The sequence below is a fragment of the Quercus robur genome, chromosome 1 (assembly GCF_932294415.1).
Source record: "Quercus robur chromosome 1, dhQueRobu3.1, whole genome shotgun sequence".
NCBI lineage: Eukaryota > Viridiplantae > Streptophyta > Magnoliopsida > Fagales > Fagaceae > Quercus > Quercus robur.
In genome coordinates this window covers 17251951-17270556 of record NC_065534.1, presented here as the reverse complement: position 1 = coordinate 17270556, position 18606 = coordinate 17251951, and the positions used below count along the sequence as shown (strand labels likewise).

Sequence of the window (18606 nt, the reverse complement as noted above, 5' to 3'; positions counted from 1 at the left end):
ACTTTGTCCTATTAGTTTATCATATAGTTGCTAATTATTGTTTAACACAACCTGTTACACACTATTAGACACAAAACCTATAAAATCGTATTTTAAAAACATGATTTTAATTATAATTGTAATTTTGTTTTAACTGAAATCGTGTTTTGAATTTTAGTTGTGTCTTCTGTACATACATTATGGACCTTATCACCGCTCAATATCACATGTATAATTTGGGACGCATAGCAAATTAGCGTTGAGTATTCATCTTGGTCCATAAACTACAGTGGAATGTTCCAAATTTTGCGTATTGGTGGTGAAGAGATAAAAAGAAAGCCACACGTCACCCAGTTCCTTTTTTGTATACAAGTATATTTTTTAATTCACTTTTGCAAAATATATTGTTTTTCTTACAATAATTGGGAGTGGGAAGGTTCCAATAAGATGAGATAATACCATGAAACTACAATATTTTTTTCTGCTCCTCCTTTTCTCTTGTATACCTTCTTTTCTTTTCTTTTTCTTTTTTTTGGGAGAAAACTTCTCTTGTATACCTAACACAATTTAACTAGCAGCCCAAAAAAAAAAAAAAAACCCTTTTAATTATAGCCATCCACCCTTATTTACATGGGTATTTATAATATGCATCCTAGACTTTAAAATATCTATTCAAAATCTTAATTTGACAATAATTTGCAGTATCCACACACCATCAAAACCAAATTTATAACTATATTTGAATTTAAATAACAATGCGTTTAAGAGAGCTCAATTAGTAAAGTCTCTTATTATCGAATAAAGGATATGAAGTTCGAATCTTGCCTATACCAAAACTTGATTGGTGTATTAGTTTGATAACATGGAGTGAAATTTATAAGTTGGAAACTCTATTGTATCTATAAAAAAAATAAAAATAATAAGCATTTTTTTTTAATTTAAAAAACCTTAATTGCATATTGTCTTTAATATATTTATTTATTATCTTTTTTAAAATTATGTTTCCTCTATTATTTTTTATACTCTTATTGCACTATAATTTACGAACGTAATATATTCTCACTTTTGATTCTATATATGTTATTCTTTGTATAGTTTCAATTTTTATTAGATGTTCTTTAATTCCTTTGATCCTTTCTATTGCAACTTAGTGTACATTTTTAGTTTGACATTAGAAACTGCAACTTGAACTTTGGTATAGTTTGGTAGCTCATGTATGTGCTTTAATATGGCCTATTCTCTTCCAAAAAATTCTAACTTTTATTTTTTAAAATTATTGGACGCATGCACTAGGCTACTTGCCATTGATTTCATTATGTCATCGCAGCAGAAAGTTTTGAAGTCCTAATTTATTCACTTGCTAGAAATTTATAGAACTCAATCATTTTTCTCTATTTTTTTTTATGCTAATCATTTTTCTCTATTTAATACATCATTATCACTTCAAATTCAACACTTTCTCAAAGAATTTGTATTCTCTTTACGCATTACTCCCTATCATTTTTCATCTTGATATAAACAAAAAAACATATGTGCTCTTCCAAATCATTCAAAACACTGAAAACTTTGATACAAACCTAAACAATGCCATTTAGAATTCAATTCTAGAATCTAAATGTGTAGCCTTGACATCTCGCTTGACATATCCACACTTGACTCAACCAAAATTTTCACCGCAATAATTTCAATTTCCAATCCTCTTTTCTTTGATGACCCAACTCAATACAACTCAAATAACAAAATTACATGTAAACATTTGCATTTTCGTTCAAAATTTTTGTTTACTAAATTTGCCAACACAAATGATCTTCACGCATCTAAAAACGATTAAAATTAGAACACTTGAAATGATATTTTGTTTTTAAGTTTAAAAGCAAGAAACTTAAAAACTCATAAATAAAAGTGCATAATAAAAGAAAAAATATAGTCATTTGATCAAAATCCCATAATGTGAAAAATTGATCTTCTCCCTTCATGACTCTATGAATCCACCACAGAACATGAAAATAATAAGCCAATAGAAATGAAATGAATATTCATCCAAGGACTTAGCTTAAGTCCAGTATTCAGTTAATCAGTCACACTAAACCCAAATCTTACCCTTAACAATGTTTATAACAAACATGTACGACATCTTACAGGACACCCAATGCATATTAAATAATTTAAATGTGATATTAAATAATACAACAACCTAAGTGACCATGGAAGCTTAAACACATGTACTACAGCAACGCCCAACAAGTCATATCAAAATTCAATATAAGAAGCTCCTCGATCATCAAAACATTGCCACGTAGAGGGTCAGATAGCCACGTGTTTTACCCACACCAAACATTATTGCTCTCTGTGACTGTGACTGTGGAGTGTGAATGAGTACCTTTTAGTTTGTACATTGACAAGGCTATATTAATTTATCGTATTCACTAATTATTGTTTCACGTAGCTTGTTACAAACTGTAGTAAAGTTGAGTGTTGAAAATATAATTTTAATTATAATTATAAGTTGTTTTTAATTGAAATCGTGTTTTGAATTTTAGGTTTGTCTTGTATACACAGTGTATACCCTATCACCACTTCATATATATACTTTGGATGTATAGCAAAATTTAAATTCGACAATAATTTGTGATATCAGCACACCATCAAATTAATCCAAATATATAATTAGATTTAAATAAAAATAATAGTGAGTTTTAGCTAAATAAAAATAAAAAATTGTATATTGTCTTTAATATTTTTATTTATTTTATTTTTAAAAAATTATGCTTCCTTATTATTTTCAATACTCTTATTGCAAGCTAATTTAAGGCATAGTTGTCAGATCGTACAATATGTATAGTGTGTAAAAAGTTTCGTATCGTAAGTATTATTGCTAACGTAATATACTCTCCTTTGATTCTATTTTATTCTTCGTATAGTTTCGATTTTATTGGATGCTCTTTAATTCCTTTCTATTCCAACCTAGTATATTTTTTTCATCAAAAAAAAAAAAAAAACCTAGTATAATTTTTTATTTTGACATTAGAAATTTAGAACATGTAACCTGAACTTTGGTGTGGTTCGGTAGATCATGTATGTGCTTTAATAATTGCCTAATCTCTTTCAAAAAAATTCTAACTTTTAAAAATAATAAAAAATATCTCTTGCAAAAAAAAATATATATATATATATATATATAGGAGTAATTCTTAGGTACTTTTGAAACATGGTGAATTGTGCTCTTTCTACCCACATTCATTGTGGGGTTCACTCATTAAATTCATGATGGGATCTACCATGAATGTGAGAGGAGGAAGCACAATTTCTTCGTATTCCAAAAATAACTAAGAATTTTCCATGATATAGATCTAACCTAAAGTGTATCAGTTAGCTAGCTCATGTTTCACAATGAGTGCTTTTAACTATAGTTCTAGCCTTTTAAGATTACAAATTATTCAACAACTGTTTTGCCATAACTTTGACATGGTAGATTGTAAGTGGTTAACAATCACTTACACATGAACCCACTATTTTTTTTTAACCAATCACATTCTGTCATGCCACAATTGTAAAAAGAAGTTGCAAAAATTTGTGTGATCCTAAACTTTTTCCATAAACAGTGACATTTAGATCTTGCCTACCTACTAAACCTTGTCTCATACATCAACATCGTGGTAAAGTAAATGGACTAAGAGAGTTTATAATAGAAATTAATAAACCATTTTATGAAAATTTTTATGAAAAAATGAAAAAGTAACTGTTTTGACAGGTTTTTCAATTCTTCATAAAAACTTTCATAAAACAGATGATTAATGTATGCCTAAGAGCACATATTAACCAAACCTTAGAAAAAATGTGTAGAATTTACATTATTTTGCTTAAAAATGACTCACATCAGTTTATGTATAATTGTGTAAATTTATAAGTTTATTATAATAACCGTGTAAATTTACACTGACACTATTCATTTTGTATTTAGTTATTTATTCTTTTTTATGTGTCTTCGGGATGAAGAAAAAGAGTGAAGAGAGGTTGTTGTTTGTAAAGAAAGAAAATTTTTTTAAATCAATAAAATTGATATTTTAATGAAATGTAATATAAAATAGATAATCTAATGTGTAATATTTTAAAAAATTGAGTATTTAAAATAAATAAATAAAAATTTTTATGCTAAAATAGACCGAAATTTTTGCACCACGCAAATACTCTAAAAAAGAAGGACCACATTATTTATTATTATTATTTTTCATCCACTGAATAACAAAGGACCACTTTCACATATTATTGAGCTCTCTATGTTCAAATGTACACGTGGCATTATTTAGTCGATGCCTTGAGAGTTTTCTCTTACCATTTCATGATTTTGAAGAGGTACAAGGTCATGGTTCATATCTACCACTTGTGACCATATAAATGCAGAATTGACCCTACAACCACGCTTGTGAAGCTGGCTACCTATGTAAGACAAAAAATATTTTTTGGAGGGCTATGGCCTACATGTAGAAAAATATGAGAAAAGCATGGCTGATAATAATAATAATAATAATAATAATATTTTCTTTTCTTGAGGTTTGGAGCGATAACAATTCACCCTAAATCTGAAAGAAAAAAAAAATCTCCCTTTTAGTTTATATTAGTAAAGAAATATTATAAATTTATATAAGATTATCTTTACCAAAATTTAACCATGATTAATAAAAAACATAACTTTAAATTTAGAATAATAATGCAAAGTTTATTAAGCACAAAAGGACATGCAACTACAAATCTCTTCACAATCCGTTAAAAAAAAGAAAAATGAAAAAGTCATATTAAATATTTTAAAATACTCTTTAATTATAAATTCAAATCCATAGATTTTAGTTTTGAAAACCTGCCTTTAAGCAAAGGATTTAAGGGTAGATTAGGCATTAGCACACAATATTTTTAACAACAAATTTAACAGGGTTTAGTCAAATGGATATTAAGGAGGGAAAATGTATGTGTGTGTGTGTATTTTTTTTTTTTTTTTTTTTTTTTTTGAGTTTAAGGTAGAGTGTTATTTTTTTAAACTTCAAGGGAGGAGAGTGCAATTACCCAAAAAAAAAATGATAATAATAATACCATCACACTTTGCGAATAGGGAAACTAAGTGTTCGATTGGCATAATTAATTTTGTTAACTTATTTTACTATTCAGCTTATTTTTGATACTATTCATGAGTCCCACTGTACTTTTTAGTACTATTTATGGGTCCCATTATACTATTTCAACTAACTTTTACCTTTATTTTCAGTACTTTCAGTAAAAAAATTTCAATTTTTGAAAAAAATGAGCGGATACTAAATAGATTCTAAAAGGGGCAATTTAAGAAGGGGTGGAGCTTGTCCTATATGTTAGAGTCTCATTTCTCATCCTAGTCTGTATTTGCCTATCTGTTTTGGGTTATGGCTCGTGTTTAATTTCTGTACAAATTGGACATAATCAAATCAACAAGTTCAATTATAAAAGAATTTCACAACTGTTGAGATAATATTACGCTGTGATACATGTATAATATTAAAAGTGATATCAGTGATAAATTTATATAAAAATAACATTGCATCAATTACAATTTGTCACCTTACAAAGTTTATAATTTTTTATTTTTTTTATATCTCTAACAAGTGTGCCATATATGAAGATCACCGCTAAAGGATACGTGTCCACACCTAATCAAGTCTAGTTCGAAAAGAAACTGACAGAATTAGCTGAACCATCAATAAAACGGACTGAAGTCTATTTATTTATGTCCCAAAAGAGGAGAGGCAGTTGAAGGTAGGCAATAAAACAGCACTATGTGCCAATGGTCCATACCAAAGTTAGTAAACTCTTTTTTTTTTTTTTGTTTGTTTGGTAGCTGAATGTTAGTGAACATTTTTTTTAAAATATTTTATTTACGAAAGTAATTACTAATTAGTAAACATAAAACTATGGTAAATATTCCTTAATCCTGAGCTGAACATGTTCCTATCTCCGACTTGTAAATATTTTCCTTTCTTTAATGTAGTCCTGGGAATACCATATATACCAATTCACACAACTTCTCAATATAAAAAGCAAGTGATTCATTTTTTTTTTTCATACTTTCTATGTTCCAAATTGTTAGTCTTTTATTCGATTTTAGGATGATCTAAATGAAAATCTGCTTTAAAAGGTCAATAAAAAAATTTCCTAGCATATCATTTAAAGTATAAATTAAGGAGATAACTTTGAAACTTGTACATTTTTATGTAAAAGATAATGTATTTATATATATTTTATAGCCAAAGTTGAGAGAAAATTTAATTAGATTCCAAATTATATTCTACTTGTGAGCTAATTTTGTGTTATGTGTCCACTTAAGTTTTTTAATCTTTGTGCTAAGTGAGTTAATGAGTGCAAAATACTAAAGCCCAATAGTAATGAACTAAAAAAAAACCAATCATATATCTACTCAACAAAAATCATCACACATTCTATCTTATTAAAACTTAGAATAAAAATGATTATAAGTAGTATTTAACTTAGACAAGAATTTTAACATGCATCTAATTACGTTTATTTTTTTTCTAATAGTTTGATTAATTATGTATATTTTTATGATAAAAAACGTGTTTAATTATTTTTAAATTATTTATGCATGAGTTACAAGTTAGCTAAAGTGATGGCAATGTGAAACAATGAAAGTAATATTGTGTGTGCCAATCACAAAAAGTCATATCTACAATTGTATATAAAAAAAAAAAATTGTTTCCATGCATTACTCACATAAAATAACTAGGGTTTGGTTTATTTTCAGTATTTTTTTTAACTGAACATGTCTTTTGTTTTAAAAATAATATTAGAGGTACAAACTATTTTAGAAAAAATTTTACAAACCTCTGATATGGTGAATAATTATTAGTAAGTAAAAAAGTGATATTAATGGTATGCCTATATGAGAATCAATAAAAGATTGTTCACATCAGCAGTTTGTAAAATTGTTGTAAAATAGTTTGTAACTGTAACATTACTCTTGTTTTAAATATACAATGGCAAGTAGTAGTAAGTTTTAAACTTTTAATCTTCACATTTTATTTAGTTAGTAAGTGATGTAGCAATTTTTTAATAAAACAAAATGAAATTCCTTTTAAAACAATATTGAAGGTAAACCAAACATAAATAACTAAGCAAAACTGGGGTAGCTTTGTAACTTAGATTCTCCATTAGATTCAACCTCATAATTATATAATATACAATATTATCTTTTTAAGGAAAAATTAAATTAAACCATTTACTAAAAAAAAAAAAAAAAGCAACCATGGTCATTACAAGCAATTGAATTTAATTGGAAAACTAAGTACAACACTTATACATAGAGTTTTACTTTAACCCAAAACTAGTAAAGAATGTTTAAGAAAAAATGACGTTTCAACCGCAGAGACCAGAACCGTAAAAGAATACGACCAACTTCCAACTGAAAACTACCTACCACCCCCTTGACATTCTCTCTCTGCCAGTCCTTATTCAATATTCATGCCTCTCTCTCTCTCTCTCTCTCAATCACAAACAAGAAAATTGAAATAACTAAAAGAAGAAAAACCCAAAAAGATTAAAAAAAAAAAAGAGAGAATAATAAGAAGATCCAAAAAGCACAAGCACAACAACTATTTATAACATCTTTGTACCAAACAAACACAAAGCTTTGGTTTTAAACAAAGCTTTGGTTTCAAACAAAGTTGGTCACGTTTCCTTTACCTTCTCTTCCTTCATCTAACCCCCCCACCTAGACCAACTTCTTTGCTTTTACAACTGCCCACAAAACAAAACCCCATATTTATTTTTTAATTTTGAACCTAGAATTCTTGGAGTTTCTTTTCCCTTGAATTTTCAGGTCCGTCTCTCTGTTTTCTCTGATTCTTGGTATTCAGTGTTTGGTTTCCCAGAAAGTGAAAGAAAAAAGGAATCTTTATGGAATTGGGTGCTTGATTTTCATGGGAAATTTTGGCAATTTGGGTTCTTTTGCTTTGCTTTGTTTTCATGGCAACAAAAGAGAAGGAAGGCTTTCCTTTTTGGGATTATATTTGATTGTTTCATCTGGTTGCTGAGTTATTGGTTTGATTTTTTAGTATAAAGCTATAATAAAATTAGTTGTAAAAGCCTAGGCTAACAATGAATATATGTTTGGGGATTTTAATTTCTACTTAGAATTGAGCTTTGGTTGTGTTCCATATGTATTTATTTATTTTGGCATAGATGATAATATTATGTCGGCCTGACCTGCTTGTGTATCATGTCATTCACAGACGGTTGAATATGTCTTTCTCTTTTCTTGTTTATGTGGCATTTTGATGTTTTGTTCCGCACATTTACTATTTATTTATTTTATAACATCTACCATCCTTCATGTTTATGGGGTTCCATAAGAGCAACACAATCCCTAGCATATATTTTTCATAGCCTTCTGTATTCTGGAATTTCTTTTGATTGTAGAAGTAGAAGATATTATTTGTTCAAATTTCACTAATGCATTTTCCTCATTTAGCAGTTTTGACACAGTTTATTTGAACTCAAAAGGTTTCATAGCTTTTAGTGGCTTGATAATGGTCTACTGGGTTGATGTATATTCTTGTACTTTGCTTCTTTCTGACATGAGAGTATAGAGCGTTGTTTGTATTTGTTTCCATTGGTATTTGGTAGCATGTTCAAATGTTGAATCCTTTTTCTTTTGCGTGATGAATCTAAATTGAAATGAATAAAATCTGTACTTTGGATGATATACTGGAGTTTTCCTGGAGAGGCAGACATGCTGTGCTTAAGTTTTTAAAGTATGTAGTTGAGTTCAAGAGTAAAATTGTTTTCAATAATTTTTTTGTCGTACTAATTGAATTGCCTTTTTTTAAGTTGAGCCAATGGTTCATGGTATACTGTTAATCCATGTTTGCACCTGAGGTCTTACATAAGTGTTCATTGCAAAGCACTTACATTTATTTTGCATTCATTTCAGTTTTGCTTTTTTGCATCCGTTTCAACCATGTCAAGTTTGGAGGAACCCCTTGGTGTTGACAAGTTGCCAAGCATGAGTACTATTGATAGGATTCAGAGGTTCTCGTCTGGTGCTTGCCGGCCAAGAGCAGAGGATGTGGGAATGGGAAACTGCTGGATTGAAGGAAGGAGTTGCAGCTCATCCAACAGTTGCAAGTGAGTAAAATTTCATATATTTGTGCTATTTTGTCCTAAGAGTGCTTAAACCATCTTTGTTGTATAAATTTACATCATACAATTCCCTTTTCTCCCTATATGCATAAGATAGATGTATGTATGTATGTATGTGTTACATTGCTTCTTTTCTTAGTTTTGTTAGCATAGCCTAGCTAAATGAGAAATTGTGTTCACACCCTGGTGGAATGAGTTTCAAATTCTGGTCAAAGTGCCAAGCAGAGATTTATTGCCAAAGAGGATACCATACTCGTACTAAAACAATTTATATTGAGATTTTCCTTTTATCATCTACTTTGAGTGCTAAAAGTAATAGCCTTTTATTATTTCCTTCAAATATATGCTTTCATATATTAAAAGGAAAAGAAGAGGCGGCCGCAATGCCCCTTATCTTTTAGTTTATCTCTTTCGGAAGACAATTGAAATGCACAATTTAAACATTTACACAAAGGAAATATCAGAATATCTTGGAACTTTCATTTCTAGATAAGGATCAAAACTATTTTTCATGCAATCATTTCTAGGGCCAATAGCTTACTGCTCCTAATCATTTCTTGCCATTTCTATACCTCTTTTGCATAGGGCTAATTTTCGGATACATCAGCCATTTATATTATTGATATAATAATTATTACATTGGTTTACTTCCTAATTTTAATTAAATAATTTCACAACCTAAACCTCTATCCATTTGCAGTGAAGATTATGAAAACTATTCAAGGGAGGCATTCCCATGGAAAAGACATACAAGAGACGTGTCTCAAGGTGACTCCCTCAACAAAAGGTCTTTGAGCTTAGGCCGAAATACCTTGGTCTTTAGGAATGTTTGTGATTCATGGCACATTCCAGACCATCAATACAACTCTAACGGTAATCACCAAGACATACGACAGATGACAAATAAGGTGATTTGATTTATGAATTGAACTTTTTGTGTCTGTAATTTGTCTTTATATGAATATTACTGTAATAATACTTTGTTTGATATGTAGAATTCTCTTTCCTGAGATGATAAAATTGTTCTTTTGTCATGGTGTGGGTATTTATCCATGTCTCCATAATTTAGGGGAATTTTTCCCTCCTTTTCCTCTCATACTTCTTTTCGTTCACAATTCTATTTTTCTATCTTTCAGATTGTCAATAACTTATTTGCATTGTTCTCACTCTGATCTTTCATTGATTAAAGCAGTTTTTGAAAGGTATACCAAATTTCGTAAAGATAGTAGAAGTTGGTCCAAGAGATGGATTACAAAATGAGAAGAATCTTGTATCTACTGCTGTAAAGGTCGAATTGATTCAGAGACTAGTATCTTCTGGACTGTCAGTTGTTGAGGCTACAAGTTTTGTATCTCCAAAATGGGTACCTCAGGTAACATTGTTTACTATTTCATGTTCACACTGTAAATTTGATTCTATCTTATTGTACTAAAGCTTTATAAGTTAGGTTTTTGTCAGAATAGAGAAGCTGATAACTGCAACCAGTTTTTGTAAATTTGCCATCAATATATCATCCCTTGAAATGCTTCTATTGATATTTTCCCTATATATTATTCTTGTAAAGGCATTAGAATTGGATACTTATTTTGAAGGCTGACTGATGACACCAAATAGTTGGGATGAAAGTTATGGAGGTTGACCACTGACAATGTTTTTCTTTCAGAATTTGTGGATTGTGTTGTAGCTGCATGTATTATATGGGTTGTTTCACAATTTAACATCTTGTTATGCTGTTGGGAGTTGGAACAAATAGAACAAGTGAACTTGTATTTTCGCATTACAGAGATATAATGGCCATATTTCTTGAGGAACCTTTTCAAAAATTCAAGCTGGTATAGAGTGGCACTTAGAAATATCCTTATCGATAAACTAGAGGAAATCTCTTTTACATTTGAATTGACATTTGTATAGAAAAAAAAACTAAATCGGGAGCAAAAAGTGAAAAGGAAAATTCGAAGGGATATTACGTGTGATTCTATAATAGTTTTTAGCAGCAACCCTTAGTAACTCAGAACTATCTTGAACAATCTTCCCTATTCAAGTGGAAAAAAAAATGTCGGGCCACGTTTTGAACCTGGTAATTGCTACTTAAATTTTGTCTAGTTTTATTTAACACTTTCAAGTGGAAAAAAAAAGCTTTATTTAAAATCTCAGCAACTATGCTCTTTTAGGTTAGTCTGGCTAGGTTCTATATTATTGAGTCAGAAAGCATCAAGAAAAACAAATACTAAAAATGGATGATATTGGAAAGTAAGTTTATATGTAAAATAAAAGAATGGAAGAGTTTGGCATGTGTTCTTCCCTGTCAGACTATTATATTGTCTGCATGATTGCAAATGGAAGAGTAACATATTTCATGATCTTTTGGAGGCACATGTGAGCAATGAACCAAAACCTTTTGTAACTTCCATTTGTGGGATTCACCATGCAACAATCTGTAATAGTAATCAGCCATACCTTTAACAACTCCTTTGAAGCATGTAATTTAAAGCATGCTTCAGTCATTCTTCTTTTGGCTTGAGATGTGTACCATTGGATTTAGAGGGATGTTTAGCAGTTATCTGTATAAAACCTTTTCAATTGATTGCTGCTCCTTGTTAGACCAGTGAGGCTGTCTGTGAGTTTGATGCATCTCTACATCCTTGTGAAAATTTGAACATGTTTGAAGTTGGTGATAAACCAAGTGAAACTCTTTGAACCTTTATTCTTTGTCCTAATTCCTGAATTCTTTTTGGAATTTGAGCTTTTAGAATATTTCCTTGGAAGAATCGAATATGTCATTCTTTATTTTTATGGTTTTGCCTGATCAATGTATGCATATGAGACAGCATTCAGAACAGTCTTGGAGGTAGCTTGAAAGTTGCCTTGTTATTCTACTCTTTTATGAGGAATGAAATCTAGTGTTAATGGGCATGAAATCTAGATACATTATGGTATAATATGATGAGATAACAATTTTTGAGGAGTTACACGAAGTATAAGTTGGTTGGTGAACAAATATTGATATGACAACAAACTTTTTTCTGTCAGCTAATTGACTGACCAAGATCTTGCTTCCTTGGAAAGTACTGTTGGTTTTTCCATTCACATCCTATTAGAGTCACAACCACGGCTGCTATGATTGAAGGAATTTTAGATCACATCTGCTTAGAAACCATTTGAAATGTTCAGGTTTAAGATTGATATGTTTTGTAGTTCAGTGACCTAATAGAAACTAACCTGAAAATTGAAGGGTCAATTGCCATGGTGCGTTCAGAGGTTGAATGGTTATCAGAGAACACCCCTCCCCCACTCCAAAAAAAGAGAGAAGATTAGAGTTTTATGGGCACTGTACTTTTGTATGTTCCTGTCTCTGATCAAGAATTCATCTTCTCATGGAAAATTTTTGTTTTTCCCATTAGAGAATAAGGATCTCTGGTGAAAGGAAAATTATAAGTCCTAAACCTTCTATATTTTCCAGAATATTCTATAGTATTTTACTTCAACTGTATCAATGGTTGTGAATTGATTGGTTCTGAAAAATAAACTGCATTGATGGTCATGAATTCAATTTTTGTGACAAATTTTGATTGTTTTATAATTACATGCTCATTGTCACTGAATAAGCAGGTTCATTTAGATTTTCAATCTGAAAGTTGATTGTCTTTATGGTTTGTGGACCATTTCACTTATTCTTTTATAGAATGTTCTGAATGTTTAATTCTTAATTTTTGTCAAATTTGCTTGGTTCTTACTCTCATTGTAACTGAAGATCCTACTTTAATATTCTTTGATTACCTTCTCAGCTAGCAGATGCCAAGGATGTAATGGCGGCAGTTTGTAATTTGGACGGTGCTAGATTGCCTGTTCTGACTCCTAACTTAAAAGTGGGTAATCTGGAAAAACCACAGTAGTTCAATTAATGGCATAATTTTCTGATGGAGATTCTCTGAACTGCTTCATCTTCTTCTTCCAGGGCTTTGAAGCTGCTGTTGCAGCTGGTGCGAAGGAAGTAGCAGTATTTGCCTCAGCTTCTGAGTCATTTTCAAAGTCAAACATCAATTGCAGCATTGAAGAGAGTCTTGTACGTTATCGTGCTGTTACTCGTGCTGCTAAAGAGCTCTCAATTCCTGTTCGTGGGTATGTCTTATTTTTCTGTTTGCATTGAATCTCTCTCTCTTTGCCTCTCTGTGCACATGCAAATGCGTAATGTTTACCAGTTGTCTCATCTTCCTGTTTACAAGCCACAGCTAACATAAGATGGTTATTTTTATTTCCAATGGTCTTTTGACCAAATGGCATCTCCTCTCATAAATAAGTGTTTCATTGGATCAATTCTGTATGGGTGCGTGAGTTGGTTATTTGTACTAGATTAATCTCTCCAGGAAGGATTTTAGTGTCAGTACTCTGCTGTTTCTTCCATACACTTGACACTGGCCATTTTGGCTTTGCTGAAACTATGTTATTTAGGGAAGAAAAAAAATGTTGTTATACAGTGTCAGCTACTCCCCATTAAAGCATGGGCATGAATGACTGGTATCTAATGCTATATTACCTTCTTCCTAGATGTGCTTCTGTTTCACAAGAAATCTCCAATTTTGGAGATATTATTTTGGGGACCTATTAATTTATTTCCCATTATCCCCTTGACTATCACTTCCACATTTCCACCTGCTCTTATATATATATGATTGTGGCTTTCTTTTACATTATGTTCACTTTATCTTTACACGGTAGTTGGCTACAGAATATGTTCCATGTTGTAACATGTATATAAATACCAGGAAAGAGAAACAAATGGCTCTGATTTGTGACTAATAGAGACCCAGTACAATATATATATGCCTTATGTTAGCCTAGGGTATGGAACAGTATTTTCTTCAGGAGTTCTCTATTGGTTTCAAGAATAAAATGAGACATTGCATTTAGAGTTCAAATTATGGATTCTATATACTGGTACATGTTGCCTACCATGACCTCTCCCAGACCTTGCAAAAGTGGGAGTTTTGTTCACTGAGTACGACTTTTTTTTATGTACTATTATATGTTGACATCATTATTCTTTTAGGTGGGCTGCATGTGTTAATGCTTCTTTTGAAAATAAACATTATGCTTTATAATATTTAAGTGGCTCTGAGATGAACGAGTTCGAATTGAACTTTGATAGGTATGTATCGTGTGTAGTTGGCTGTCCAGTAGAAGGAGCAATCCCTCCTTCAAAAGTAGCATACGTGGCAAAGGAACTGTATGACATGGGTTGCTTTGAAATTTCCCTTGGTGACACAATTGGAGTCGGTACGCCAGGTAAATGTTTTTACAGACTTCTCTTCTGTATGAAAAGATGTGTTTGGTTCCATTAGAAGTGATTATTGAGCAAGTTTGCTCTTGCAACTTGCTTCAAGTTGCTAGAAATTTAAGGACTTAGAAGGATTTAGAATAAATAAATTTTTTTAGGCATCACACCTTGGAGAAGGTTGCATCACACAGTCCTAAAACAAAGTTTCATATATTTAAAATTTTAGAAAACATATTCTTTATTGAATATAAAGCATTACTTCTGTATAAGTAGATGATTAATATCTATTCATAGCCAAACTTGGACTTTTTGTAACCCTAATAAGAGTTAGACCCCTTGTACTTTTACTACTAAACCTAAACTATATAACTAAAGTAATATAAAACCTTAAATAAGACCGAATGGACCTTTAGTGCAGCACATGTCTAGAACCAGAAAATTACACAATTGCCTGACTCTTTAAAAAATAAATTAAAGAAACTTGACCAGAAACTAATTAATGCTAAAAGACATAATTAACATGAATTTCATACATCCAAAAATATTTTTGGGATCCCCCTCCCCTCCATCTTTGCAATGCTCCACTACTTGCAGTGCTTGATTTTCTGGTTAGTGGAATTGATAATTGGATCCTTTAAATGCTCATTTATAATGGTTTTACTAAGAGATATTTGAATCTCTTTAGGACCTTTTCTGGTAAGAATATATTTCCTCGTGTCAATCTTCCATCTTGGCATTTCCTATGCTAAACATTTTAGTATTTGTCAATCATCTCACATTTCCTTCTCTTTTCTTTCTTCTGTTCTCTTTGCCAATCTATGTAAAAATAGAACAGTTAAAAGAGTGCCTATACAAAGAGTGCCTTGACTTTATCAATTTTATTTAGATTAGCAATTCCCTTTTCCATCTCCCTCTCCCATGGAGTATTGAACTTGGATTGTCCACTGGTCTCTCTTTCGTATCTCTAACCATTTGTCTTTCATGATCTCTCATTAATACTCCCAAGTTTATATGAAAATTCTTGTGTTACTCTTTGTTTAGTCATTGGTTTCCTTTATTCTATAGTGACTCCTACATTATGCTGCTTTAGTACTTCCAATATTCTTAGGGGAATTTTTTTTTCTTATTTCATTAATTTAGCAGTTTTTCTTACTCACCAACTTAATCACCTAGGCTACAGCATCATATACCACTAGGTTCTATCTTGATTATATTCTTCTACAGCTTCTTAACTTCAAATTGAGTCAATTCCTTCAGGTTAATCTTGTATCAGCAGAACATCAAGTCATATACTTCAGTACATCATGTAGTATTTGTTAGTAATTATATAGAAAACTTTTTCATTATTATTATTAGTCTCCAAACTGTTTGTTGCTCACCTTTGATGCTCTAAAATATTGTTCACCTTGTCATTATTATTATTATGGATTCAGCTAATGCTGGGTTCATTGTAAATACCAGCCCTCCAATCCCCTTATTTTGTTTGCAACCAGAAAAAAGAAAAAGAGAGAGAATCCAAGTGTTCACTTATATTAAAATTAGAAAGTTTGCTATGTTCCTCCTGCCACTCTTCCCACCATGATTAGATATTCTGACTCATGCCTTAGCTTCCCTTGTTTTATATTTTGGTTTCCTCATTTTCTATGCAATTTCCATGATTTGTAGTGCTCATTACCATCACAACTTTCGCATTACAGCTTAAATGTCTACAAATGGTGGTCCCTTCTCTTCCAATCTCCAGGAAACTATTCTAAAATTATTACAAACAAATATAGTTGATGTAACTTTACGTCACCTTAATTTCTATCTCTCTCAATTGCCTTTCATTAATATAATTATCTTTCCCACTTATATAAATAATAAGTTTCTTTTTACTATTAGTTTATTCCCTTCATTTTTCTTTTTACAAGTTTGGGACCTGTATGGGACCATCTCTCTCTCATTACACAATAAAGTTAACAAAAATTATTTTTTGCACTTTGAGCTTATTCTTACAATGTTTTCCAATGCTAATAAGAGGTATTAGTGCATTATTTAATGCTTTTGATAGAATATAGAAAGAACGGCATTTAATTACGCAGTGCAGTTGTTCTTCACTAGGCACATAATGATTATTCAATGTCAAGGGTTCGGTAGCTGACTTTTTTCTTCAATATGTTTGTTGTGGGCTAAAAAAGTCTTTAACTTTTAGGCTTGTATAAGTATTTATCTATTTTTAATCTCTTCTTCCTGTTTTCTTTGGTATAGGGACTGTTGTTCCCATGCTTGAAGCTGTAATGGCTGTTGTTCCCGTTGAAAAGCTTGCTGTTCACTTCCACGACACTTATGGGCAATCTCTTCCAAATATTCTTATATCCCTCCAAGTAAGCCATCAATTTACCAGGTCTAATTATGCCTGGTATTAGTGGCAGGCACTTGACTATGACCTTCTCTGTTCTGGATGAAGCAGTTTGAAACCTGTATTAGTTGGCTTTCATCTAAGGTTTTGATTTGAAGAAATGATTCTATGATCACTTAATTCAGGACAGAATGCCTTTGGAGTATAATATTTTAGCATTTGTGCCTCAGCAGCTTTTCATGTGAATGAATGGTCTTAAGTGACCATGACATGACATGTATTTAGTTAATGAAGTAAAAATAGAAGAGGGGTTTCACTTAGGACTCCAGCAGTCCAGCTGCAGTTTTTATGCTTAAACCAGGGAAACTTTCTTATTGTTGCAAATCTGATAATTGATTCAGTGAAATTATATGATTTGTTTCTCAACAGATGGGGATTAGTACGCTGGATTCCTCTATTGCTGGTCTTGGTGGGTGTCCATATGCTAAAGGAGCTTCGGGGAACGTTGCCACAGAGGATGTTGTGTACATGCTTAATGGTCTAGGTGTAAAAACAAATGTGGATCTGGCTAAGCTCATGTTGGCTGGGGATTTCATCAGCAAGCATTTGCGTCGCCCATCTGGTTCAAAGACTGCCACTGCCTTGAACCGAGTAACAGCCGATGCCTCTAAGATATAACAAATTACAGGTATATAAATATATACTCATATATTTAAAGCAAGGCAAAAAAGGAACCGGTCATGTATCCAAGAGAAGATTTCATAGTTACATCTTTCATGGCATGATTGCTCTGTGTAATGCCTTGTTTTAGGAATAAAAAAAACCAGTCATGTATCCAATAATTATTGTTTCGGGAACAAGGAAGCATTATTTTTCAATATCTGCCAATCTCATGCAGAAATTGCCTATAGCAGTGAATAGAAATTGTACCATCTTTATTGTCTTAAACTCAATCTGAGAAAAGGAAAATCAAGCATATAATACTTATTTGTTCCCCCCTTTTGTTGTTGCCACTAAAAATCATTTAAACATAAACTTATACCACGTTAGGTATTCATATAAGCTTGAGCTATAGTTTGTGTTGTGCATATAATTGCATGAGTACGAGATTTGAACCCGAGCATTGGGAAAAATTGCACTTGCCACTCATTTCCTTCATTTTCTGTCAGTATGATTTGGAAAATCAGTAGTAAAGAACATTGAAACACTTCGATGTGTTGGCATAAAAGAAATATCAAACTTTTATATGGATTGAAATCCTTGAACAAACAGGTGAAATAGACATGGTAGGTGTGAAACTAAGCAGGAGTCATACCTCCTTTTATGCTTCTATACTAAATTTATAAACTTTATGCTTTTTATTTACCATTTATTATTGTTATTAGTTAGTGGCCGTAAAGAGGCGGGAGAGGAGAGTTGAACCATTGACTGTTGCTATTGTTGAGTTAGTAACCATGTGGACTATTTGTTCTAATGGAATTCATGGAGAATAAAAGCAATAAATGCAGCAAAAAACAGTCGCATACTAATTGATGCAAACAACCACTCCTAATAATGCTGGACAGTTAGTTAAGGGAAATTGCCCTTAATGCAAAATGTACAATGCCTCGAATGCAACTACTTAAACAAGTGCTTCTAATCAATATTGGCTGCACTTCATTATAAATCAGGTTAAGGTTTCGATTGGATACCTTTTGAACGTTTTATCTGAATCCAACCTTCTGTTACATTTAAACGAGAATTTTACTTAGTAACATCAGTCATCAATACCTCACTAAGTAAAAAGACTTGGAAAAATGCAAATAAGAAATTTGTAGTATGTTTTGTTAAAAAATTG

At 31.4% G+C, this 18606-nt stretch overlaps 1 protein-coding gene across 2 annotated transcripts; it reads left to right on the top strand.

The window, feature by feature from the left end:
- Window positions 1-7616: 7616 nt before the first annotated feature.
- Window positions 7617-17717, top strand: LOC126723672 (hydroxymethylglutaryl-CoA lyase, mitochondrial). Of its 2 annotated transcripts, XM_050427298.1 has the most exons (9): window positions 7617-7834; window positions 8948-9141; window positions 9857-10064; window positions 10346-10528; window positions 12942-13022; window positions 13112-13275; window positions 14303-14439; window positions 16679-16794; window positions 17199-17717. In XM_050427298.1, the coding sequence occupies exons 2-9, from the start codon at window positions 8975-8977 to the stop codon at window positions 17445-17447; spliced, it is 1305 nt and encodes a 434-aa protein (XP_050283255.1). In that variant the 5' UTR covers window positions 7617-7834; window positions 8948-8974; the 3' UTR covers window positions 17448-17717. The 2 variants fall into 2 exon arrangements, with proteins under 2 accessions (XP_050283255.1, XP_050283265.1); XM_050427308.1 differs by lacking the exon at window positions 7617-7834 and having other exon boundaries at window positions 10349-10528.
- Window positions 17718-18606: the final 889 nt, after the last annotated feature.

What these genes read in the sequence shown, in the direction of transcription:
- LOC126723672 (XM_050427298.1), top strand. Translation starts at nt 8,975, where the DNA reads ATGTCAAGTTTGGAGGAACCCCTTGGTGTTGACAAGTTGCCAAGCATG. An exon ending in AGCTCATCCAACAGTTGCAA is followed by an intron (nt 9,142 to 9,856) that starts GTGAGTAAAATT and finishes ATCCATTTGCAG; the next exon opens with TGAAGATTATGAAAACTATT. An exon ending in ATATTCTTATATCCCTCCAA is followed by an intron (nt 16,795 to 17,198) that starts GTAAGCCATCAA and finishes GTTTCTCAACAG; the next exon opens with ATGGGGATTAGTACGCTGGA.